This window comes from Ambystoma mexicanum, chromosome 14, assembly GCF_040938575.1.
Source record: "Ambystoma mexicanum isolate Mex_15411 chromosome 14, UKY_AmexF1_1, whole genome shotgun sequence".
Taxonomy (NCBI): Eukaryota; Metazoa; Chordata; class Amphibia; order Caudata; family Ambystomatidae; genus Ambystoma; species Ambystoma mexicanum.
Genome location: NC_090940.1, coordinates 439,791,552 through 439,814,962, shown reverse-complemented (window position 1 = coordinate 439,814,962; position 23,411 = coordinate 439,791,552). Strand labels below are relative to the sequence as shown.

The 23,411-nt window shown below is 46.7% G+C and overlaps 1 protein-coding gene across 6 annotated transcripts in view; it reads right to left on the bottom strand.

Annotated features, from left to right (window-relative positions):
- Positions 1 to 23,411, bottom strand: part of ENTPD5 (ectonucleoside triphosphate diphosphohydrolase 5 (inactive)) — a 786,147-nt gene that overhangs the window by 603,143 nt on the left and 159,593 nt on the right. For 2 of the 6 annotated variants that reach the window (XM_069637649.1, XM_069637645.1), the window contains exon 3: positions 16,570 to 16,657. The exons of the other annotated variants lie outside the window; for them this stretch is intronic. In XM_069637649.1, coding sequence (XP_069493750.1) covers positions 16,570 to 16,657 — 88 coding nt within the window. The remainder of the gene's footprint in view (positions 1 to 16,569; positions 16,658 to 23,411) is intronic. 6 annotated transcript variants of the gene reach the window in all.

The window sequence follows — 23,411 nt, the reverse complement described above, 5'->3', positions numbered from 1 at the left end:
GAGCCAGCACAATGCCGTAATTTTGAGAAGGGAGTATCATGCAGCTGGGGGAAGAAATGTAAATTCAATCACAGATGCGAGAATTGCGGAGGAGAACATATTACCGCCAAATGTACCAGAGCAGCTCCCAGCAAGTACAGGGTCCCAGAAAAACGGAATGTGGAGCACAGAAGAGAAAGGGGCAACACCAGTTAAAATCAAGAATATGGAAAGGTGGCTAAGGGTGTTTCCAGACCAGGAAGGTGCAGAAACCATAAGGCAGGGTTTTCAAGAAGGTTTCACAATTCCATTTAAGGGGCAGGGTTCCCAGGACACTCCAAAAAACCTGAAATCTGCTTTAGAAAATAGAGAGTTGGTGAGCAAAAAAATCAGAAAAGAAATTGAGCTGGGGAGGATGGGGGGCCCCTATAGTTCTCCTTTTAAAGAATACATATGTTCACCCTTGGGCTTGGTACCAAAAATAGAGGCAGGCGAGTTTCGGCTAATTCACCATCTCTCATACCCACCGGGGGCCTCGGTTAACGACGGCATCACGCAAGAGGCGTTGTCGGTAAACTACTCAGATTTTCTGGAGGCAGTGCAGTTAGTGAGGAAAGCAGGGCGGGGAGCTTGGATGGCGAAAGCAGATATTAAGTCAGCATTTCGCCTATTGCCTGTGAGGAGCGAATCACAGAGATGGTTATGCATGCACTGGGAGGGCAAATACTACGTAGATAAATGTCTCCCTATGGGCTGCGCCATTTCTTGTGCGTACTTTGAGAAGGTGAGCTCTTTCCTGCAATGGGCTCTTACAAAGGAATTGAAGGGGGCACAGGTAGTCCATTACCTGGACGACTTTCTATTTGTGGGTCCAAAAGGTTCAGAGCTGTGCAAGAATACTTTGCTGAAATTCAAGACATTAACAGAAGAGTGGGGTTTTCCGCTGGCAGAAGGGAAAACAATGGGGCCAACCCAAGTAATACAATTTCTGGGCATCGAAATTGATTCACAGGCCGGGGTGTGCAGGATCCCGGAAGAGAAGGTGACGGATTTGTTAAGTACAATCACTGATCTAAAAGGGAGAAACAAGGCCACAGTAAGAGTTGCAATCACTAGCGGGGAAGTTGAACTTTGCAGGGAGGGTCATACCGCAAGGAAGGATATTCCAGAGAAGGGTCGAGCAAAGAACAAAAGGCGCTAAGGTGGGACACCACAGGGTGCGGATCGGTGGAGCAATAAAGAAAGATTGAGGTTTGGGAAGAATTCTTGAAATCATTCAATGGTTCAGTGATCTGGCGCACACCTGTAAACGAAGAAAGCGAAAGGGTGTTCACAGACGCAGCTGGGGGTTTCGGCTTTGGTGCAATATTGGGTACAGAATGGTGCGCAGAAAGGTGGCCAGAGGCATGGCATGAGGCAGCATGGACAAATAATATTACACTACTGAGCTTTTTCCAATCTGGGTAGCATTGTGTGCATGGGAGACAAAGCTTAACAGCAAGGATTTAAATGTGTGGTCAGATAACATGGCAGTAGTGCATGTGATAAATAACGGAAACGCTGCCTGCCCGCTGGTCCTGGAACTAATGAGGGCAATAACTCTGGCTTGTCTGAATAACAATGCTAACATAAGGGTGAGACACATCGCCGGTGAAGCAAATATGGTCGCTGATGCCTTGTCTCGTTTTCAGTGGCACAGGTTCAGAGAATTGCGGCCGGATGCAAGAAGGATGAAAACGCCCACGCCAAAGAAGGCATGGGTACCACTGGAAGCTTGGCAAAAAGGTCGGTTAGCCACAAGGTTAACTCAGAAGAGGAGGAAAATCCACAAGAACAAGTAATAGAGAGATTGGCCAGAAATGCCATAACGTACAAAACTGGTGAGCAATATAAAAAGCATGTGAATAATGTGTTGAAAGAATCAGGAGTGAAAGAGGTGGGGGAGATCACAGTTTCCATTTTGTGTGACTTTTTGGGGAATGCATTTACACAAGGAAGGAAGAAAAGCTGGGCGGCAGCACATTTGGCCGCAGTCGCTTATACGGCAAAAGTTGCTGGGTTGGCAGACCCAACAACGAGCCCACGGTTAAAATACGCAATGAAGGGGTGGGCTAGGTTAGAGGGCAAGAAACCAGACAACAGGAGGCCCCTGAATTTTTTGAAAGTAATAAAATTGTTACATTTATTGCATAGCACATGTAGCCACAGCTATGAGAGTATGTTGTTCAGGGCAGCATTCGCATTGGCATATTAAGGTGCATTCAGGGTCGGGGAGCTCGTAGCAAGTAACACGATAACAGGTAACGGGCTAGCGAGGAGCGACGTCAGCATAGGTTCAAAGGGTATGTCAATATTACTAAGAAGATCAAAAACGGACCAAGGAGGGAAGGGGCGAACAATTGAGCTAAATTGTATTAAGGAAAGGGACCACTGCCCCAGGTGCATTACCGAGCAGTTTCTCAAGGTTCGACCTGATGTCGGGGCGCAACTACTGATACATAGGGACGGCAAGGCCCTCAGCAGGTATCAATTTCAAGCCGTACTAAAGAAAACCATAGCAAAAGCGGGGTGGGACGCAGCCGAGTTTGGGACCCACTCCTTCCAGATAGGGGCAGCCACCTCGGCATGGGCAGGGGGGCTAGGGGCAAAAGGGGTAAAGAAAATTGGGGGATGGAAGTCACAATGTTTCAAAAAGTATGTGCGAGAGTATTTGATATAATTCGTCTCCCATCCATCCATGCAGATGAGACCCCCTACAAGTCAGCATGGATAGTCGGCCATTCATTCGTGACACGAGCAGGCAGATGGATCGAGGATTTCAGAGAAGGTTTACATTTTGAACGGACAATAACATCATGGTGGGGTCTCCCAGGCATGCACTGGGAGGACATCCACGATCGGCTATCGGACCTGATCGGGTTCAGGGATCCTCCTGAATACCTGGTCATCCACTTAGGGGGAAATGACTTGGTTAAAACAAATAGGGGCGAGCTGATGCGCAGCATATGCGAGTCATTAAGGGCAATAGCCCACTGTTGGTGGAAAACCGAAATTTTCATGTCAGAAATAATTACCCGCAGAATTTGGTATGGGGCACGCAGACGGCAGGCCATTGAGACGGCACGGAAAAAGCTAAACAAAGCTGTAGAGAAATACTGTAGGAGCACGGGTCTACACTTCATAAGACATGGGCTGTCTCAAAATGACCCTGAGTGGTTCCATCAGGACGGGGTGCACTTATCCAATAAAGGGTTGGGCAGATTTACGGACAACATCTTTCAAGCATTAGCAGCACGTGGATGCAAATAGTTTCGCTTTTTGGGGGGACCTGAGCGGGTTAGGCAACACCCGCTCAGGCGTGGCGGCACGTGTCCATGAAGGGATGCCACAGGGCAACGAAAATTAGGCTAAGGGAAGGCTCGGCATCCATAACCACTGGACACGAGGTGCCCAAAAGCGATTGATAAGGATGTGTGGCTGTCATGTTTATTGTATGGCATTATTTTCTGTAGAAAATAAAAAGGCCTACGGCCACAATTTTTCCACAAAGCAAAAAACGCCTAGAATATCATTTCATTATCTATCTCAGGTGACAGGTTTTAGGTACAAGACCAGGGGGGGAGCCCACACTACTTAGCCTACGAGTGCACGCATCTGCCGACCCTTTGCAGCGGCTGGGCCCGAGCATCTGGACACATTGAATCCGGAGGCATTACCGTGGATCACCCAGGGGCCGGGAGCAGATTGAAGTTTCCTGATCATTAATAAAAGGTAGGACAATCCGATTTGCCCCTGCCCAAAGAGCCAGCGGACCACACACCCATAATCTCTGTCCCTGCACTGCCATACACGAGCGGCAGCCCGGCCTCACACCAGACTCCTATAACCGCGCCCGCCCGGCACTAAGCTGCAGTTAATTACTCAAGAACGACCCCCGATCCTCCGGCCCTGGAATCACCACAATATATTAACGGGGGCCCACAACGACACAGCACTAGGTCCTGCGGCCCTAATGCACTGTGCTCAACATATACAGCATTAACACCTCAAACCTAGCAGAACTCCCCCACGGTGGAGGGGGTGCAATTGGTAGCTTGCATCACCTACCACATTCATACGGACAGATCGCCCCAAGACACACGTGCTCAGCCAGCGATCCTGTATTCCACAGGGTGTCTCCTTGTAAACAGAACACCGGGCCTGCATGGTGACCCTAGCACTGGGAATAAGAGGTCCGTCTGAACAATCTGCCTAAGTGAAAGGCATTACAGCGATCATCCTGCAGATAAACTCCATATCAGAGGCAAACGACCCGCAACCCCCACATTGAAAGGCACACTAAGTAATGTCCCAGGCCACCCACTGACCGCCACCATGACCAAGGGTCCCCAGAAAAATAAAGGCCCAATGGACTCCTTAACAGACCTGAGATCGGGGACAGCCAAGCCCACCTCATGCCCCAGCAACTCTCAATCACAACCACCGGAGGAAAACTCAAGGGACGACTATTTGTTACAAACTATGCAGAATGGGCTCCTTGCAATTAACATGAAGCTAGATGATATTGTGGGCACAATCCGATCGCTAAAAGCAAGAGTTGAAAGGGAAAGCAGCTGTATAACGGATGCAGAAGAGCGCATTAGCACAAATGAAGACCATATAACACGCCACGACCGTACTCTAACAATGCACACGGAACTAAAGAAGGCGATTAATAAATGTGACAATTTAGAATCTAGTTCCCGGCGAAATTATATTAGGGTGGTCGGGGTCCCGGAAACAGCAACCTAGGGTCCCATGGAACCCTTAATGGAAAACCTTAAAACCCTGTTTGACTCTGCAGGGTTCTCACCACAATTCCTGGTCGAGAGGGTGCACCAGACTCTTGCCCCCCCCCCTCCACGCCCTGGCGCTCCACCAAGAACAATCATTGCCAGGCTGTTAAGCTATTGGGACAGAGACATGGTGCTTCGACTGGCCATGGAGAAAGGCGTACTCCAGTACGAATCTAGTAGGATACACATCTATCCGGATTTCGCAGACAGCGTACAAAGGAGATCATACAACAATGTGGAGCGCCTCCTCCGTACTAGACAGATCCCGTACTCAATAATGTTCCCGGCCAAGCTCCGGATACATCACAACGGCAAGGCACATTTCTTCGAAGACCTGGCTCAGGCGGCAGCCTATGTGGAGTCATACCTACCCGGGCACAGCCGCCTCTACATCCAGAGGCCGGGCTGCCACGCAATATGGATGAGGAACATTTAGACGAAAATGACAAAGACGAATGCCAACACACTGGACACGGCCCAACACCTGGCAAGACAGGCGACAAACGCAAATTACTGAGGAACATTGAGCTACACGGAAGGTGGCGCTGGCAACACGACCCCCAAGGGTACGCCCAATAGTTCAATGAGGTCACATCATCAAAGTTGAGTAAGATCGTGCGGGTGGGGGGAGGGAACGTGGAAGGGAAGCAGGAATGAGAATATTTTGTGTTCAGGTTGACTTGACCGCAATTAGCATAGCAGTCAAGAGAATGAAAGTTCAGAAAAGTTGTGGCAACGGCAATACAGTAAGCATCATACATAGACCCTGCCGGGATACAGTGGCACTGAAATACGAAAAACAAGCATTCACCAATACAACATGGCGATCCAGCTGAAACTGATTTCCTGGAACATTAGAGGTCTTAACAATCCAATTAAGGCGAGAAAGATCTGGGCCTACCACGACCGCCACGCCCCCAACATCGTCATGCTTCAGGAGACGCACACCTTAGAATCCACACAAGCAAACGGTTATACATAAGAATACAGACTTCAGAATGGGCACTACCAACGTAGATCCGGAAGGTAGCTATGTGATAGTATCAGGCACAGTCAATAAACCGATCATCTTGGTGAACTCCTACGCCCCCCAACTCGGATGACCCGACCTTTTACGTTAAGATCGCAACACTGATAGGACGTATCCCAGACGCCCTATAATCTGGGGTGAAGACTTTAATACAATACTGGACCCGCCCACAGACAGATTGAATGTGAAACAAAGGAACAGGACCAAAGCTGCAAGCGCAATTCTTCAGATAATGAAACAATATAGTCTATTGGACATCTGGAGGGCAGCGCACCCGGCACTCAAGGAATATACATACTATTCCTCCGTGCATGACGCCCATTCCCAAATTGATCTCTGGCTAATCTCGGGGTCATGGACCATGGGGAAATGTCAAACTGCAATCCTACCGCATACATGGTCTGACCACTCGCCGATAGTTCTGGCAATAGCCAGAAATAAGACAGATCCACCAGGACCCGTATGGCGAATGTCCCAGTCCGCACTACTCGACAACTCCTACGCAGAGACTTTGAGGATAGATATGGACACATTCTTATCGGAAAATGAAAACTCAGGACCCAAGAACAGCACAGTCTGGGAAACATTCAAGGTGTGGCTACACGGCATAATGATTGCCACAACAACAGGAATCCTAAAGTCTATAAGAACGGACCTACAAGACACAGAAGTGGAGTTGAGAAAACTCGAAAATGAATACAGCAACACGCACAACAAGGCATTACTAGGTATCATAAAAGGCAACAGGAAAAAGTTCTGCGAGTTAGTAGAAGACTCAATTATAAGAAAATACAAGCAAGGTGCTACGACGAACCGGACCACCCTGGAAGGCAGTTAGCCGGCCAGATCAAAGGGGATTGCGACACACAGCACATCAAGCAAGGCCCCCGGCCCAGACAGGATAGGCATTGAACTCTACAAAACTTACAAAGACATTCTTGCCCCCTAACTGTTGAAGGTATGAGAAGAAGCGTGCGAAACCGGAAGCCTGCCCCCTTCCTTAACAGAAGCAGTTATAACAGTACTGGCCAAACATGGGAAGCCTACTGATGAGATGCCGTCACATCGCCCGCTATCCTTGATTCAACTCTGACGCAAAGGTCTTGCCAAAGCCATGGCCAACAGATTGTTACCGCACATGCCTGACCTGGTGCACCGGACCAGTCAGGATTTATACCGGGGACATCCACAGCCCTAAACCTCAGGAGAATACTAGGCACCATAGTCCAGATCAACCCCGATCTCCCCACAGTGGCAATGATATTGAATGAGGAAAAAGCCTTTGATTCCATCTCATGGAACTTTCTATTCGGAGTCCTGAGACGCATGGGACTAGGGGAAGAATTTTGTAAATTCGTAAAACTACTCTATATAGATCCAGAAGCTGACTAGAGGCACTACGCAGGGCTGTCCACTATCAATTTTGTTCCCTCTAACAATCGAACCCTTTGTCAGTAGGATTCGGCAACACCATCGAAACAGGGGCATTCACATACAAGGACCCCCCCCAGATCATCCGTATATGTGGATGATACCCTCATTTACCTGAAACATCCAGAGGAAAACATACCACCTATCCTAGAGGAAGGCAAGTTATTCACCATGCATTCTGGATATAAAATCAACAAAACAAAATCAGAACTGTTCCCCCTCACTGACAAAACCATCAAACCATCCCAACTACATGACATGAAATGGGACGAGGATGCAGTGAAATAGTTAAGAGTGCAGATTGCTCGCACAAATAAGGATTTATATGAACTTAACCATGCAACCTACTTTAAAACACTGGAGCATAAACTGATGCTATGCGGAAAACTCCCAATCTCCATGATGGGCCGTGTCGCAGTCCTGAAGATGATCGTAGCCGCTAAACTGTTATATTTCTTCACTACAATTCCAATATGGCCTGGCCGAAAATTCTTTAACTCACTACGCAGCCTGGCAATAGGATTTGTGTGGGGTGGCAAAAACGCTAGGGCAAAATGGGAGTCACTCACAGAACCATATCATCGGGGGGGGCCTCGCAGCCCCAGACTGAGCTATATTACTTAGCCGCCCAGGCCCACTACGCAAGCTTATGGTATAACAATGACACACGGCGCTCACATGTTGAGATAAAAAAAAAACGATCTGCATTACCGGCGGAGATAAAATCCATGATAATCTGCTCTCATAAGGCGGACCCCTCTCCATTTGACCGAATGAGCACAACGCTAGATGTCGGGAAACGCATATTGTCAAAACTACACATCGAGAAACCATACAACCGTAACATTCCGCTATGGGGCCCACCAGACCTACCCCCAACTATGGATGCAGACATCCAGATGGCATGGGACCTGAAAAGGACAACGAAAAAGGGCAACCTGTTTCCAGGAGGCAGATTTGTTTCAATAAGCAAATTTAAAGAGAAACAAGGTAACAATCCGATAAGACTGCTACAATATTTCCGGATGAGAGAGGCAATACGCCGGCAATGGCCATCCTACCCTAAGAAACCAGAAACCAATGAATTCCTGGATTTGATAATACAAAACAACGGCAGGAGAGGACTGCTGTCGAGACTATACTAAAAAATGCAAGACTCCATTCCTGTGAATCCCAAGCTCAGAGAACAGTGGGCAAAAGACACTGAATCAATCATAGACAAAGTGAAGTTAAAAATGTTTGTGTACCCTGACCAAGGAGGTGTCACTAAATGCCCGACTAAGACTGATCCAATACAAAAAACTCCATACACTACACCATACTCCCCGCCACATAACGAAATGTAACCCTCAGGAGATACAAACCTGCCCAAAATGCAAGACAACAGAGGCGGATACAATACACATGTTCTGGCACGGTCCTCAGATAGCCGACTTCTGGAAATCCATAGCAAAAACACTAGGTGAAATACTGGGCCAAGAACTGGTTTTTCATCCATTAAAGTACTTGCTGGGAGATATTGGCAAAGCTAATATAAAAACCGGCAGACTATTCAACATTGGATGCATAATTTCCAAGAATGCAAATGCATATTACTGAAATGGAAGACGAAAGACCCGCCTACACTACATCAATGGCTCACTGAAATGACTTGGATCAACGAGATCGAATATGCACAAACCATAGTGCCAACCTCCATGCCAAAAGACATTTGGGCCCCCTTCCGGACGTTCATGGAAGGGACATACCCCACGACAACACCCGTTGACGATACTACATAGACTCTTGAAGAGAGCAGCGGCACGGTGGATTACCTGTGATAGTGTGTTCATGTAAATACTTGATATGCAATGCTTACAAGCTATGACAACTGTAACACTATACCAATGCATGCTGTATGATGTTGCCACAAGTTAAAATAAAGTTTAACGGTGGGGTAAACATAAATCCCCATCTTACCCAAAAGTTGCTCTTTGGGTGCATCAATACAATGGTTTATGAAATCACGCAACAATTCCCAGTTAACGCTTTGGAAATGAAAGTGGAGGGTTCAGACAAGACGGCAGAAATTTAAGCCGGTTCCAAGAAATTGCCTTCACAATGTGAAAAATCCTGCAAAACTAGTGATTTCCAATGCCTAGACAAACACTCCTACCAATAGTGGACCAACAATGTCAAACTGGTGAAAAGATTTTGGATTTGGCACAAAAGACTGCTTATTCTGTACTGCGTTTGTGTTTTAATTAATCATGGGCTACATTACTTTCAAGTGCTGATATGAAGATCATTCCCAAGTTCTTGGAACGATACCAAGCATGGGAGCCTTCTAGAATGAGCACATTGCCCTGGGCAGCTGCCCTACATGGGCTTATAGTCAACACAAGAAGACAATTTAAACTAGCCTCTCATCTTTAAAGCCCTCCATGGTTATGGATTTGACTGTCCAAGTGGCAAATCCACCATCACAGACCTCTCAGACCACTCAACACATAACCTACTCCGAATCCCAAAAGATACAAAGGTCGGCAAAGGAAGCATGGCACTCATTCCTTGGAGACAAGCAATGAACATTCCAACCTTGCAGCCTTAAACTAACGACTCCCCTCCTCCCCCCAATCCAGCTGTCACTTGCTCACCCGCTTGTAACACACTTATAGTATTTATAACAAGACAATAATGCCTCAATAGTGTAGAACACTGGAGGTGCAGTCTGCTTCAGATGAACCTTAACAGGTTGTCTGCTTTTTGCACACAAGGCCTAGCTAGCTAAAGCATTCACCTATAAGCCTTCCCAAAGTTTTCTGAATAAGGACACCACATTGCACAAAGTAACGATATGGGTATTATCTTAAGCACTGTGAGCAGTTTACAAAGAACATCTGTTTTGAACAATCATGTGTTAAAAAAGTGGCTCAAACTAGTCAGACTCATCTCCATCCTAACAAGATTACTTAAAACTAATATGATGTGATAACACAATTAGCTCAGTGGTCAAATTAAGGACAGACTAAGCTTAAGCATTATATCTGGTCAGGTTGAGATAGCATGACGTAGAACTAATAACAGCACAAAATACCAATAGTCAATTCAGTTAAAGGTTTACAGAAATGGGGCCTTTTTACTGTCACCCAGCTTATTCTTCACTGACTAAAGTAAGTTGCAGTCATAGTCAAACATTCGGCTTTAATAAAATAAATAAAATAAGTCTTAGCAACTGCACAAGGATACCTGCCCCAGATGTATGGTTCTGCCCCAATAGATGACTCAAGTTGATGGAAAATCCCCCATTTAAAACAATATTTATTAATATCACTACTACAGGAGGCTGCCACTTTGCAGTATTACAACCTCAATAATAAGGCCCACTCTGTCCTATACCTTTTTTATCATCTCGATCTTCAACTCCTCTGCCTCACAGAAACCTGGCTGTCTCCTTCCAACACTGCTATTCCTGCTGCGCTTTCCTCTACCCAGCCCTTCCCCCCCCCCCATACTCCCGCCATTCTGGACAGGTTTGGTTTTCTATCCTGTGTCTGCAGCTACCTCTGCTCTTTTCTATGGATCCCCCCTTGCTTCATATACTTTGAATACCACTGCTCTCATATCTCTTGCGCCTCTGACTTTCATTGTAATACATCGTCCCCCGGCCCGGTGTCACTTTTTGCAATGCTCTTGACCTTCTTCACGCTACATAATCAATCTTCCTGAGTCACATACTCTTCCCCCACAGCCTTCACAGCACCCACCCACAAGCCAGCTCTACATGGGTCACTGGCAAGGATTTGGCCATCCCCAAGTATCTTCGTATTGGCTAAAATGCACACACGCGTTGCGATTTCCTCTGACCATTCTCTCACACCTCGGACTTCAGTTCTCCAAGGGTGTTCAAAAATAGCCCTTTGAGGCCATACAAATCGGAAAACGTGCCATACAAATGTCATATCTTTTTCTCTACCTGTGGTGTCCCCCAGGGGTCTAACCTCTCGTCCTGGCTGTTCAACCAATACCTGGCACTCCTGGCCCACCGCATAGCTGCTCTCTGCCCCAACTTTCAGTGCTACGTGGATGACACTCAACTCATCTTCAGGCTACCCTCGGCCTCCTCCTCTACTTCCCTCATCTTTGTCTGTCTGCTATCCAGGAGTGGTGTGCAGCCAATTACCTCTGCCTTAATGCCAGTAAGACTGAGATTCTCCTCATCGGCACACCTGCTCTCTCCTTTCCTGTAGCTCTCTGGCCGGCCTCTCTTGGCACCCTTCCTGCTCACACCTGCAAGGCTAAAAATCTCAGGGTCATCTTCGACCCTACACTCTCCTCACATCTCTGATGTCTCTGAGAAGTCACACTACCAGCTGCACCTCCTCAGAGGTATTCTTCCTTTCCTCTCCTTCCCCCAGAAGCTCACTGTCTGTAGAGCTCAGGTTCTCTCCAGGCTGGACTATTGCAACAGCCTCTTTCTAAATCTGCCTGCTTCTACTCTATGCCCTCTGCAACTTATCCAGAACAGCACTGCGAGACTTGTCCTTGGCCTCAAGCCCAGGGATCGTATCTCTCCAGGACTGAAACCTCTGCACTGGCTCCCCGTGGCTGCGAGGATAAAGTTCAAAACCCTCTGCATCGTCCACAAGGCCTTCTGGGGCCTGGGGCCAAAATACCTTCAACTCTCTCTTCCCAAATACCTTCCATCTCGAGCTCTTTGCTCATCTGCCTCCAATTCCCTCAGGGTCAGTCGCTTCTCCAAGCAATGAGTTGGTGGTAGATCTCTTTCTTCGGCCGGGGCCTCCCTCTGGAACAGCCTCCTTACCTCCCTGAAGCTTGAGGAGAATCATCTTCAGTTCCGTAAGCACCTCAAAACCTTTCTCTTTGTGTCTGCTTTTTCTCCTCCTCTCCCTTGCTGATTTCCTGGCTGACACTGAAACTGCACTGATTACCTGGCAACCCCCGCACTTGGTGACTGTTTTCTGTATCCCTACGGTACCACTTCCAGCACTTGACACCGGACGTGTGCACTTACCCTCTCACTTGCCACCTGCTGGCCGTACTTTTACTTAGTTTATTTTTTGTCTTATCCCATGTACTGCACTGTCCTCTCCCCCTTCCCCCCGCACTTCTCCCCTTCACTTGCGCGATCTGAATGACACCTGGCCTAGTAGGATCGTTGTCTGTCTTCCCTGTTCCCCCTCCCTTGCCTCATCGCGCCTTGAAACACTTGTGTATAGGCGCGTTATAAATGCCATATCATATATTGCATTACTCTCCTGTCCTATACTACCCCGCTCTTCCTCTTGGTTGACTTTAATCTTAATTTTTCATCTACCCATGCAACACTCTCTCCCCTCTATTCTTGATTCTTATTCAGTACTAAAGGTTCCCACTCCACCTTCGCATACATTCAGATCCTCACTTGACCTTATTTTTCACTTTCCCCCATTTCTGCTTCAGTGACTGGTCTTCCACTCTACAGTTAAGATCACTGCCTTCTTTCATTTTCCTTCTCTCCCTCCTTCCTCTCCCACCCCTCAATCCTAGTCTACTTTCTGTTGCTGGGACCTTTAGCTCTTTTATATCTCTTTCTTCTGCTGCTGTCTGTCTCTACTCTTTCTTCTGGTTCTATCTTTTCCTCTCATTCGGCTGATTTGGCCTCTTTTCTCTAGCACCTTGAGTGACTATAGACTTTGGTGACCTGTTGCTTTTCCCCCATTCCATAGGCTGGGGTGCCAGCTTCACTGTCATGACAGCCACACTCCGGAACGCCCTCCCCCTTTGCATCCAATTAAAAACCCTCCCACCTAGCATTCAGAAAAAGACGAAAAACGTGTCTGTTCAACAAATACAATTAAGACTGAAAGATGACTCTGTAAGGCTCCCCTTTTCTTGCACCTAAACGGTCCTATTTTCAGTCAATTCTATTTGTTTTACTTGTTTCCTTGCAAGATGTACTAGCACTTGATACCTCTGGGTCTGGGCGCTGTCAACAAATGAAATAAATAAATAGGCATTCTCAGTCTTTGATGTCACTGACTCTCTGGCCCACTCAGCGTGACAGGCTGAACAGCGTTGGCCCAAGTGCAGGACGGCAACTGATCGGTCCCTTTTATCGCCTCTCCACTTTACCTATAGCTCTGCTTCTCTTGACCAAGGAACAATCCCTTCACTCTTTTCACCTCACTTGCTTCTCACACTTGTCTTTTTCAGAACTTAAACCGTATTCTTTCACCTTCTCGCGCTTCATCTTCTTGCCTTTCGGCACCCGATTTTGACAACTACTTTACTTCCAAAATCTTATTCGGCCTTCTATTCCCCAACTCCCTCTTCGCCTTCCTTTCCCCTAGCTGCTCCAATTCTCCTACTTCAGTGATGTCCGCATTTCACCCTCTCATCGATGCAGGCATCTCCTCAGCCCTAGCTAGGGCTCATCCACCTCCTCCCCTGATGACCCTCTTCCTTTGCTTCTAATCACGTCGGTTTGTTCAACACCTTTCCTTCCTTACTGCCTTCTTTAATACGTCTTTCATCTTCCACAGTTCCCTCTAACTGCAAGCATGCATCAATCCTTCCTATCCTGAAGAAATCTTCACTTTATCCCTCCCTGCCCTCGAATTACCACACCACTTCTTTTCTCCCTTTTCTCTCAAAGATTGTCAAGAGCTTAGTTTATTCTCAATTCTCCACACATTCTCCCACCTCCTTTGCAGTCACTCTTTAGGCAACGCCACATGGTCGGGCATTAGGGCACGCCACTCCACCAAAACCGCTCTCTTATCCGTCACCAATTCATTTCTCACCTCTAGCCACTCTGCACTTTCCTCTCTTCTTGTACTTCATGATTTCTCGGCCACGTTTGACATGGTCGACCACATTATTCTTTCCTCTCTTGCTGAGCTGTTCTTTCGGGACTATTCTCAACTGGTTTCATTCGCATCTCTCAGGACGTACTCCGTCACCTGGCCTGGTCACACTTCCGCCACTCTGCCTCTTTCACATGGTGTCCCAAAGGCTCAGTCCTTGTCCTTTGTCCTTCTATACCTCTCCTCTCGGCTCTATCATTTCATCTTTTGGCTTTTCTTATCACCTCTATGCAGATGACTCGCAAATCTTTCTTACCGTCACTGACCCTATTCACTTTTCCTTGACTGCCTGTCTTCTTTATATTCAGTCAGGGATGCCCTCTCACTATCTACAACCTAATCTCTGCAAAATTGAAGTTCTATTATTCTCTGTGCTTACTATTCCCTCTCCATTACCTCCTTCAGTCTTGTTTCCCCCTTCTATCCTCTCCCCCTCTGTCAGCGTGTCATCTTGGTGTTATTTTCGATTCTTCACTCTTTTCCGCTCACATCTCTTCTATTTCCCATTCTTCCCACTATCAACTGTTCACCATTCCTAAAGCGTGCTGGTTTCTTAGTCTCCTCTACCAAACTCCTCATTTTCTCTAGACGAATGTACTGCTCCTCTCTTCTTGTTGGCCTTCCGGCATCTCTCCTAGCTCCTCTTCGTTCAATCTACCATTAATTTATTCGGATACTCTGCACTCTTTCTCCCCTGTGACTCCATTACTTTGACTCTATACTCTTCAACAATGCCTTTCTTTCAAAACGTGTTTGCTCCAACTCTTTATTCTGTCTTCAAGTGTCTATGCCCTTGCCACTCCTTAGCGCTTACTTAATCTCCTACTCCCCTGCCCGATCGCACTGCTCCCAGTCCCTTTTCCTCTTACCTGTCCCCCCGTTCTCCCCAAGCACCATCCTGTTTATGCTCCTTTGTGCCGCTTACCCCCAAAAATTGGAACTCTCTCCCTACGTTCCATATCTTCTTTGCCCCCTTTTAAGCCCCACCGCAAAGCTCATCTCTCTCGTTGATCTTTTAATTTAGTTTTTGCTCACATGCTCATTTTTAATGTACTGTTTGTACTCTGTTCAGCGCGTAGGCGTTAACTGCTCACAAATACAAATCATAAAATGGACTACAGCTACATATAAAGTTGGGAATCAATTGTTCTTAACTCAGGAATCCCATTAAAATGTTTTTTTGGCTTCTAGATGCGCTTCATGGTCAGCCCATTGCATAGGTACAGGTCTGAAATTCACTCACTTCTACGCAACTGATTTTTTTATGGTAGAATTCTTATATAACACTTAACAGCACCCTTAGGTGATTTTAAAATACTATTAGGAAACAGGCAACAGGGAGGGCATAGCAGAGACAGGGTGGGGATGAAGATGAGATTACACATCAAAAATACACTGTGGGGTGAAAACACCTGTTCATTATACAACAGACAAAAAAATGCAAAGTATGCAAAGCACTAACACAGAAATAAGACTAGAAGTGTCTCTTGCCCGTACATGCCGCAGCCACAAGAGAATGTTTGGAGTTCTGTTTGATCAGAGTTGAGTGTACTTCATAGACTACTCAAACGTGGTGTTGTATTGCCAGCTCCAAAGCTGTTCCCAAGTGAATGTCTGTAAAATCTGGGTGCTGAAGACCTTGGAATTGGAAGGGGTACTTTGAGAACCCATTTATTAAAATAGACTTGATTGAAGAAGTCTGAAGCTATTAACATCGACAGTAGCACTACTAAAGCCACACTTAGAGGTGACCTCATTTGGGATTGCCGCGCTCTCTACCCGGGATTACATGGTGGTGAAGAATTTATGTGAAAACATTTTTTTCCCCTGAAGAAAGTTCAAGCATTGAAGCTATAAAGAACTGAAACATGTCGGGATATGGTAGTTTGTGAATTTACACTTTGTTTAAATACATAGTGCTTTGTAATTGTCACATGTTTGTTGAATTTTACATGTTGTTAATTGTGATGTAAATTATCCTATTGGATTGCTGTTATACCCACCATGTGGGTCTAAATCTTGGGTCATATTGTATGTGTTTTTAACAAGTTTTTTAGTAGTGTTTTACCGATTTTGGAGAATTAAAATGGTCAAGTTTATAAGAATGCTTTGTGTACCAAGTCCATTTTTTCAGGACCAATGGTTATCATCATAATTAATATCCTTCGTTAGACATTTGAGAGACTTATTAGATTAATTGTTATGCACACTTTCTCCTTTTTTTATAAATACACATAATTAATACTGTGATCAGATTGTGCTGTTACCTTGTATAGTCTATTCATGAAAATGAGGCAGCATCTTTTTGATGCAAGCTTCAATACCTATAGTTCATTGTAGCTCCAAGTTATCTGAAACAATGGTACATAAAGTGAAACTATACTTCCATACTCAACATATATATTATCTTAAAGGCAAAGCAAATGTGCATAATTCTGAAATGTACCTTTGAGAAAAATTGATTTGTAATCTCCTTCATGAAATGCACTTAAGCTTCTGTTTGTCACAATATTCTTGGGACCCGCTGTCACTGCCTGTAATACAGGACCAGAGAACATCTTTAGTGTGTGTTCTACATTCCCATAAGGCGTACACATTTATGAGGAGCAAACAATCCTGAGCAATGGAAAAAATGAAAGGATACAGATGTGTACATTTTATGGTTTAAAGCACAAACCTAACTCGAGAGAAGTGGAGGGCTGTACAAGGTTTGGGTAGGCATCTTTTAACAGTATTGCAGCAGTGAGAGTTGCGTTCTGTGCATCTACTGGGGTTAGTCCATGGTCAGGTGCTGTAGAAAAAGCCAACTTGAGAGATTTGCAAAATCTTAGAATTGTGGGGGCATTCCGAGTCGATACTGGAATTGAATTCCAAAGGGTGGGTGCGTGAAGAGAAATATTTGTTGCGGGTCCTCTCTTTGCAGACTAGTTGTGATTAGAGCTGGTTAGTCGATTTGCTGCACAAGGAGCACGTGCCACCAGATATGTGGAGATTAGCTGCCAGATTCGCTGGTGTGCTACTCGTGACTGCTTTGCAAATGATAGATGCAGTCTTGAACAGTATCCTGGCCTCAAGATGAAGCAAATGTAGTTTGCGCAGGACGGGAGTGATTTGGTCACATTTCTGCACACCCATAATAAGATTTGTTGCAGCATGGTGTACTGCTTTAAGGCCAGCCAAGTGAGCAGCTGCGAGCCCTGTCAGGAGGGCATTTTCCCCAACAATGTGAGATCACAAGGGCCTGCACTACGGTGCAGAAGACCTGGGGCGGGATAATGGGTTTGATTTTGCAAAGGGTGGCGGTTTGGAGACAGGCTGTTGGGCCTTCCTGGATATGTTTCTGGATTGTCAGTGTGAGGGGTCAGAAATGAAAGCCAGACACAAAGCTGCCATGTTTTTTGTTAAAGACTTTAACATAAACGGGTTGGGACAATGCCTCTCTGACCATGCGTTAAGAGGAATTCCCTACCAAAAACCAAGGATCTGTCTGTGTTGTAATGAAGGTATGGTATCAAGAATAGACACACAAGTGATCACAGTTCAATGGTTTTTATTAAACTGTATATTCAGGTTGGAAAAACGCCTAATCTAAATCTAAAATGGGAGCAAGCTACGACCATCAAATATAATAAGGCAGTCCCTGTGTCGTCTTGTCAAATAAAAGGGCCTATAGTAATAAAACCCTATTGCCAATCCTTACGCTAAACACAAACAAAGTGTGGAATAGGATTCACAGGAAAGAAAGAAGTGTTCACAAATAACAAGTCAGGATGTGGTAGTCGGGGTCTCCCTTCCCCACGTTTTTGAGGACGGGACAAGGTGGGACTTCCAGAGCACAGCACACGCTCGAGCTTTCCCAGCACGAGACTGCAGTTCCGCTCTCAGGTCTCAGGACCTGCAGTGGTGAAGTCTCGTTTCTACAAAAAGTGTCTTGCCTCCGAAGACTTGATGTGTTCCCAAAATATTGAACAAAAGTTCCTTTCTACTTGCACGTTGGGTGATGCCTTTTCCCCCCTCGATCCCCCTCTTCCGGGCTCAGACCCCTCTCAAATGTTAGCCTCCCTCTGTCGGGTACACGATGGCTTTCAACACAATCTCATCCGTAACATTCACAAATCTTAATGTCTTATCAAACAGTTCACTGTGGACATCCCTCTGTTGGGTTTACTCTTGTCACCACACTATTTCTTGGGACTTTAGGCTTCGACCCCTCTTCATTGGCATCCCTCCGTCGGGTTCTCTCTTGCCAACTTTGCCAATCACACAATTCCTTGAACAGTTTTGATAATGCGAGATTCACTTGCCTTAGCTTCACAATCATCTGCCGGTCAAAGACTTTTGACTGTACAGAGGATTTTACTAGATCGCTGTGTGACCACTTTGACCCCTTTCTCGCGTCTCTCCCAAGGCCTTCTGGTAATGGTAGTTTCAACAATAGGGTAATCGTCCAGAGGTTCTCAAGTGAGCACTCACGTGGTGCCGAACTCTTCTGTAGCTGGTTTCCCCTCTCGTATTAACAGTTCTTCGTACTTTGACTCTGCCTGACCATTGTGTTGGGACATGTCAGGTAAACGGCTCTGGTGTTAGTCGGTTGTCTTTCGTGATGTGCGAAGGTGTTTGTGTCAGAAAAGAGGAGTGGGGGTAGAGTGTTTGAGTATACCTCATGGTAGTATGGAGAAAAGGTGTTATAAGAAGGGGGATATCGCATCTCACCTGTCTGTGTCCCACTGCCAATCCCCGAGAACCCCCCCACCCATCCAGGTGATCCTCCCTCACTGGTTCATCCCCAGGAACTGGATCAATTAGCAATGGCTGTGTCTTGGCCACCTGGATGACAGATCTCCAGGGACTAGTGGGGGAGACACCTTCAGGTTTGTCACAGTGTCGGTATGATAGGAATCAAAACCGTCCTTGTGTCCAAAAGTTCTATCCTGACCCTCACACTATGAACAAAACAATAAAATGAGAAGGGAAAGGTCAAGGTGTTTGCAAAAAGTGTCATAAATGAGGAAAAAAACATCTGCGTAGTTATGCTGGAGCTGACACCCAAATCTACAAAATTGAAGATGTACAAATGTACAAAAGGAAACAAACTGTCTCAAAGAACTCTACAAATGGATGAACACGAACAGCGTCAAAGCAGACACGAGCAAGACGGAAATCATGATTATATCCAAAAACCAAGGAAGCAACCAAAACATCCCACGGCCCTCAGAACTAGGAACAGCACCCACACTATTGTCAAAAGCCTAGGAATCCTAAAAGACAAGTTAAACCTAGAACCACGAGTAAATGCGATACTCAAGAAATGCTGCTTCCACCTCCACACAATCAAAAAGATTCTACCATGCCTCTCCTTCATGCACAAAACACTGACCATCGTCTCCCTCATGTCTTGGATAGACTATGCCAACCGCCTATACCTCGGAATGCCAGATTATCCACTGTAAAGTACTCATGGTGGACACAGTAAAGGCAGACACAAGTGATCACAGTTCAAGGGTGTTTATTGAACTTTATAATGGTTGAGATAAACCCCTATTCTAAACCTAAATCCAAGATGGGAGCAAGCTACGGCCATCAAATAATAAGGCAGTCCTACTGGCATCTTGTCAAATAAAAAGGGCCTATACTAAAAAACCTATTGACAACTCTTACCGCTAAGTTACAAAAATAGTGTGGGATAATGTTCATCAGAAAAGAAAGAAGTGTTCACAAAATGATAAGTCAGGATGGTATGGCTGGGTCTCCCTTCCCCACATTTTTAGCACAGGACTGAGCCTTTTCAGCACAAGGTTCACGATTCCGTTCAACGATACCAGAACATTGAGGGGTCAAGTCTCTTTTCTGCAAAGTCTCTTGCCTAAGAAGGTCTGCTGGATCACAACCAACAAACAAAGGTTCCTTCGGTGGTCTTGCACCTTGGGCGATAGCTCTTCGCCCCTAGGATCTCCCTCCGCCGGGGCGCCGATCCTTCTAGCAACGTGTGTCTCCATCCATCGGGTTCACTACAGCCTTCTTTAACACAGTTCACACGTTTTTCTTAACACAGTTTCAAAAGAACAACAACCAACCAAATGTTCCTTCTGTAATCTTGTACCTTGGGTGATTGCTCTTCGCCCCTTGGATCGCCCTCCGCTGGGGTTGGATCCTTCTTGCAACTTGGGCCTCCCTCCGTTGGGTTCACTACAGCCTCTCAAAGGCAGCTTGCAACTTCCCACTGCGACCAATCCTCGGCCGGGTTCACTCTTGTCTACGCAGTGTTCACGGGTGTATTACTCTTATGATATGATATATTTTATTTCTATCGCGCTCACACACATGTCTTGAGCGCGACAAGGGAGGGGAGGGGAAAACAGGGGAGAAACAGTACAACTATCTTACTTGGCCCAGTGACATTGAGAAAGCGCAAGTGCGAGGCAGAGGGGAAAAGTGCAGGTGGGGGGGGGGGAATTGGTAAGTGCAGAGCATAAGTGCGGAGCAAAGGAGGAACAGAAAATAATAAATAAATAATGAGGCAACAAACAGTGATAGTGCAGCCAGCAAGTGGCAAGTGTTGGGTTTAGGCAGCGGACAGGGTATGTCAGATAAGTGCATGAGGAAGAGGGGGGTGGGCTGTATGGGTACAGATACAGACCCCAGTGCAAGGGGTGGCCGCATAGGCAGTGCGGGACAGTGGCAGGGTGAGCAGGTACCTGGCCCGGAAGACAGAAGGTAGGCCAGGTGCACGGTGCCAAAGAAAACAGATCAGCAAGGGAAGGGGGGGGCGAAGGCAGAAGTAAAGAGGAATGTCTTGAGGTGCTTCCGGAACTGGAGATGGTTGTCCGAGTTTCAGAGTGGCAGGGAGGCTGTTCCAGAGGGAGTTGAAAAACAACGGACCCTGAGGGAATTAGAGGTAGAGGAGCAAAGAGCTCAAAAAGGGAGATATTTGTGGAGGGATAATTGTAGGTATTTTGGACCCAGGCCCCAGAAAGCCTTGTGGACAATGCAGAGGGTTTTGAATTTAATCCTTGCATCCACTGGGAACGGAGAGATTTTAGAGCTGGAGAGATACGATCCCAGGGTTTAAGGACAAGGACAAGACTTGCAGTCCTGTTCTGGATTAATTGAAGAGGGCGGAGAGTAGAAGCAGGTAGATTTAGGAAGAGGCGGTTACAATAGTCCAACCTAGAGAGGACCAGAGCTTGGGAGACAGTGAGCTTCTGGACGAAGGAAAGGAAAGGCAGAGTACCTTTGAGGAGATGAAATAGGAAATGTGACTTTAGAGACAGGCAGATTAGGCAAGTGAGGAATCAAAAATGACCCTGAGGTTCTTAGCCTCGCAGGTGGGGGTAGGAGGAGGGCCAAGGTAGGCCGGCCAGAGCGTGAGAGGAAATGGGGGGGTAGAGGTTTGCCGATGAGGAGATCTCAGTCTTACTGGCATTCAGACAAAGATCATTGGCGACACACCAAGCTTGGATGGCAGCTAGGCAATCAGAGATGAGAGGAGGTGGCAGAGGGAGCCTGAAAATGAGTTGTGTCATCAGCATAGCACTGGAAATTGGAGCAGAAAAAGGCAATGCATCGGGCAAGAGTTGCAAGGTATTGGTTGAAAAGCCAGGGCAAGAGATTAGACCCTTGGGGAACACCACAGGTAGAGAGGGAGACAGATGATAGGAAGGACCCAAGTTGGACCTAGGAGGGTTGATCAGAGAGGAAAGTGGTCAGCCAGGCTGAGCCTGATCAGTGATACCCAGGTTGTTACAAACACGGTTGAGCAGGATGGTATGGTTGAAGGCAGAAAAGAGATCGAGTAGGATGAGGACAGAGGGAATGTTAGAGTCAAGATTGGAGAGCAGATCTTCACAGATGTTCAGGAGAGCAGTTGCCGTGCTTCTGGCAGCTCTGAAGGCAGACTGGTGATCGTGGAGACAGTCAACAGAATCAGAATGAAGGTTAAGCAAAGAGATAGCCAGCTTTTCAAGGAGTATGCCCAGAAAAGGAGTGATGGAAATTGGGCAATAGTTGGGCGGACAAGAAGGATCAGCTATGGGTTTCTTGAGAAGAGGATGCACACGGGAGTGCTTCAGAGGAGAGGAGAAGGAACCTGAGGCAAAGAGGTTGCAGAAATCGGCAAGGGCCAGAGCGAGGGTATCAATGTGGTCCTTGATGGTTTTAGAGGAACAGGGATGAACCTGTTTCGACAAGGCGTTCATAGATCGGACTTGTTTACCAAACTCATCGGGTAAGAAAAGAGGAAATGATCAGCGGAGGGGGGGGTGGCTGAAGGAGGGTCAACATGCACAGATGGAGAGGGGAGAGGGGGGGAATGGAGGAGAGGGTGGGCAAGATATCCTGTGTTTTTTAGATAAAGTGTGAGACAAGGGCATTGCAAAGACCCTTGGAGGCAACAGGAGGGGTAGAGACTGCAGGATTGGCTAGCTCCTTGCAGATTTTGAAGAGTTCAGCCGAGTTGTTAGATGCCGCAGAGACACACGCTTGAATGTGGACTCTCTGCTTGGAGAGGACAGAGAGTCAGTATTGCCTTTGGAGCAGGCGGCAGGCCAGTTTTCTCAGAGGATGAATACGAAGTCTTCCATTTCCTCTCAGCCACCCTACACTTACGTTTAGGTGTAGTTAGGTCGGAGTCATACCAGGAATTGCACTTGGATTTGGACTTCAAACGGATCCTCATAACAGAGGCAAGAGCCTCAGGAGTTTTAGAAATAGAAGAGTAGAGCAGGGAAAGGGCTGTGTCAGGATGTGAGTTGGCCAGTGGTGGTGGGTCGGGCGGGGAAGGAGAAGGCGAAAGCCTCAACTGACACACGCATCATGGGCCGGATGTCTGAGAAGGTAGGTGGCAGTATTGGGGCAGGCTTGGCCTGGGGAGAAGAGAAGGAGAGATGAGAGGAGGGAATGATCGCTCCAGGAGAGAGGAGTGGTCAGAGGAGCGGCAAGGGGGAAGGTCAGAGGAGATCAGGACATCTAGTGTATGCCCTGCAGAGTGAGTCGGGCCAGAAGGGAGGAGGGAGAGGGAATTGCAGAGGTTGCGGAAGAGTAACGAGGAGAAACAGGGATATTAAGATCACCAATAAGGGGAAATTGAGTTGTAGAAGCAAGGAGGGAGGAGGAGAGGTCCTCCCACTCAGAGAAATTAGGTGATTTGACCAGGCGGCCGGTAGATAGCTTAATTGAGAGAATGGCTATGAGAGAGCCTACAGACAAGGCATTCAAAAGAAGAGTAAGTCTCAGTGGGTATGATAGAGGCAGGAATCCACTCAGGAAAGATCAGGGCTACCCCACCACCGG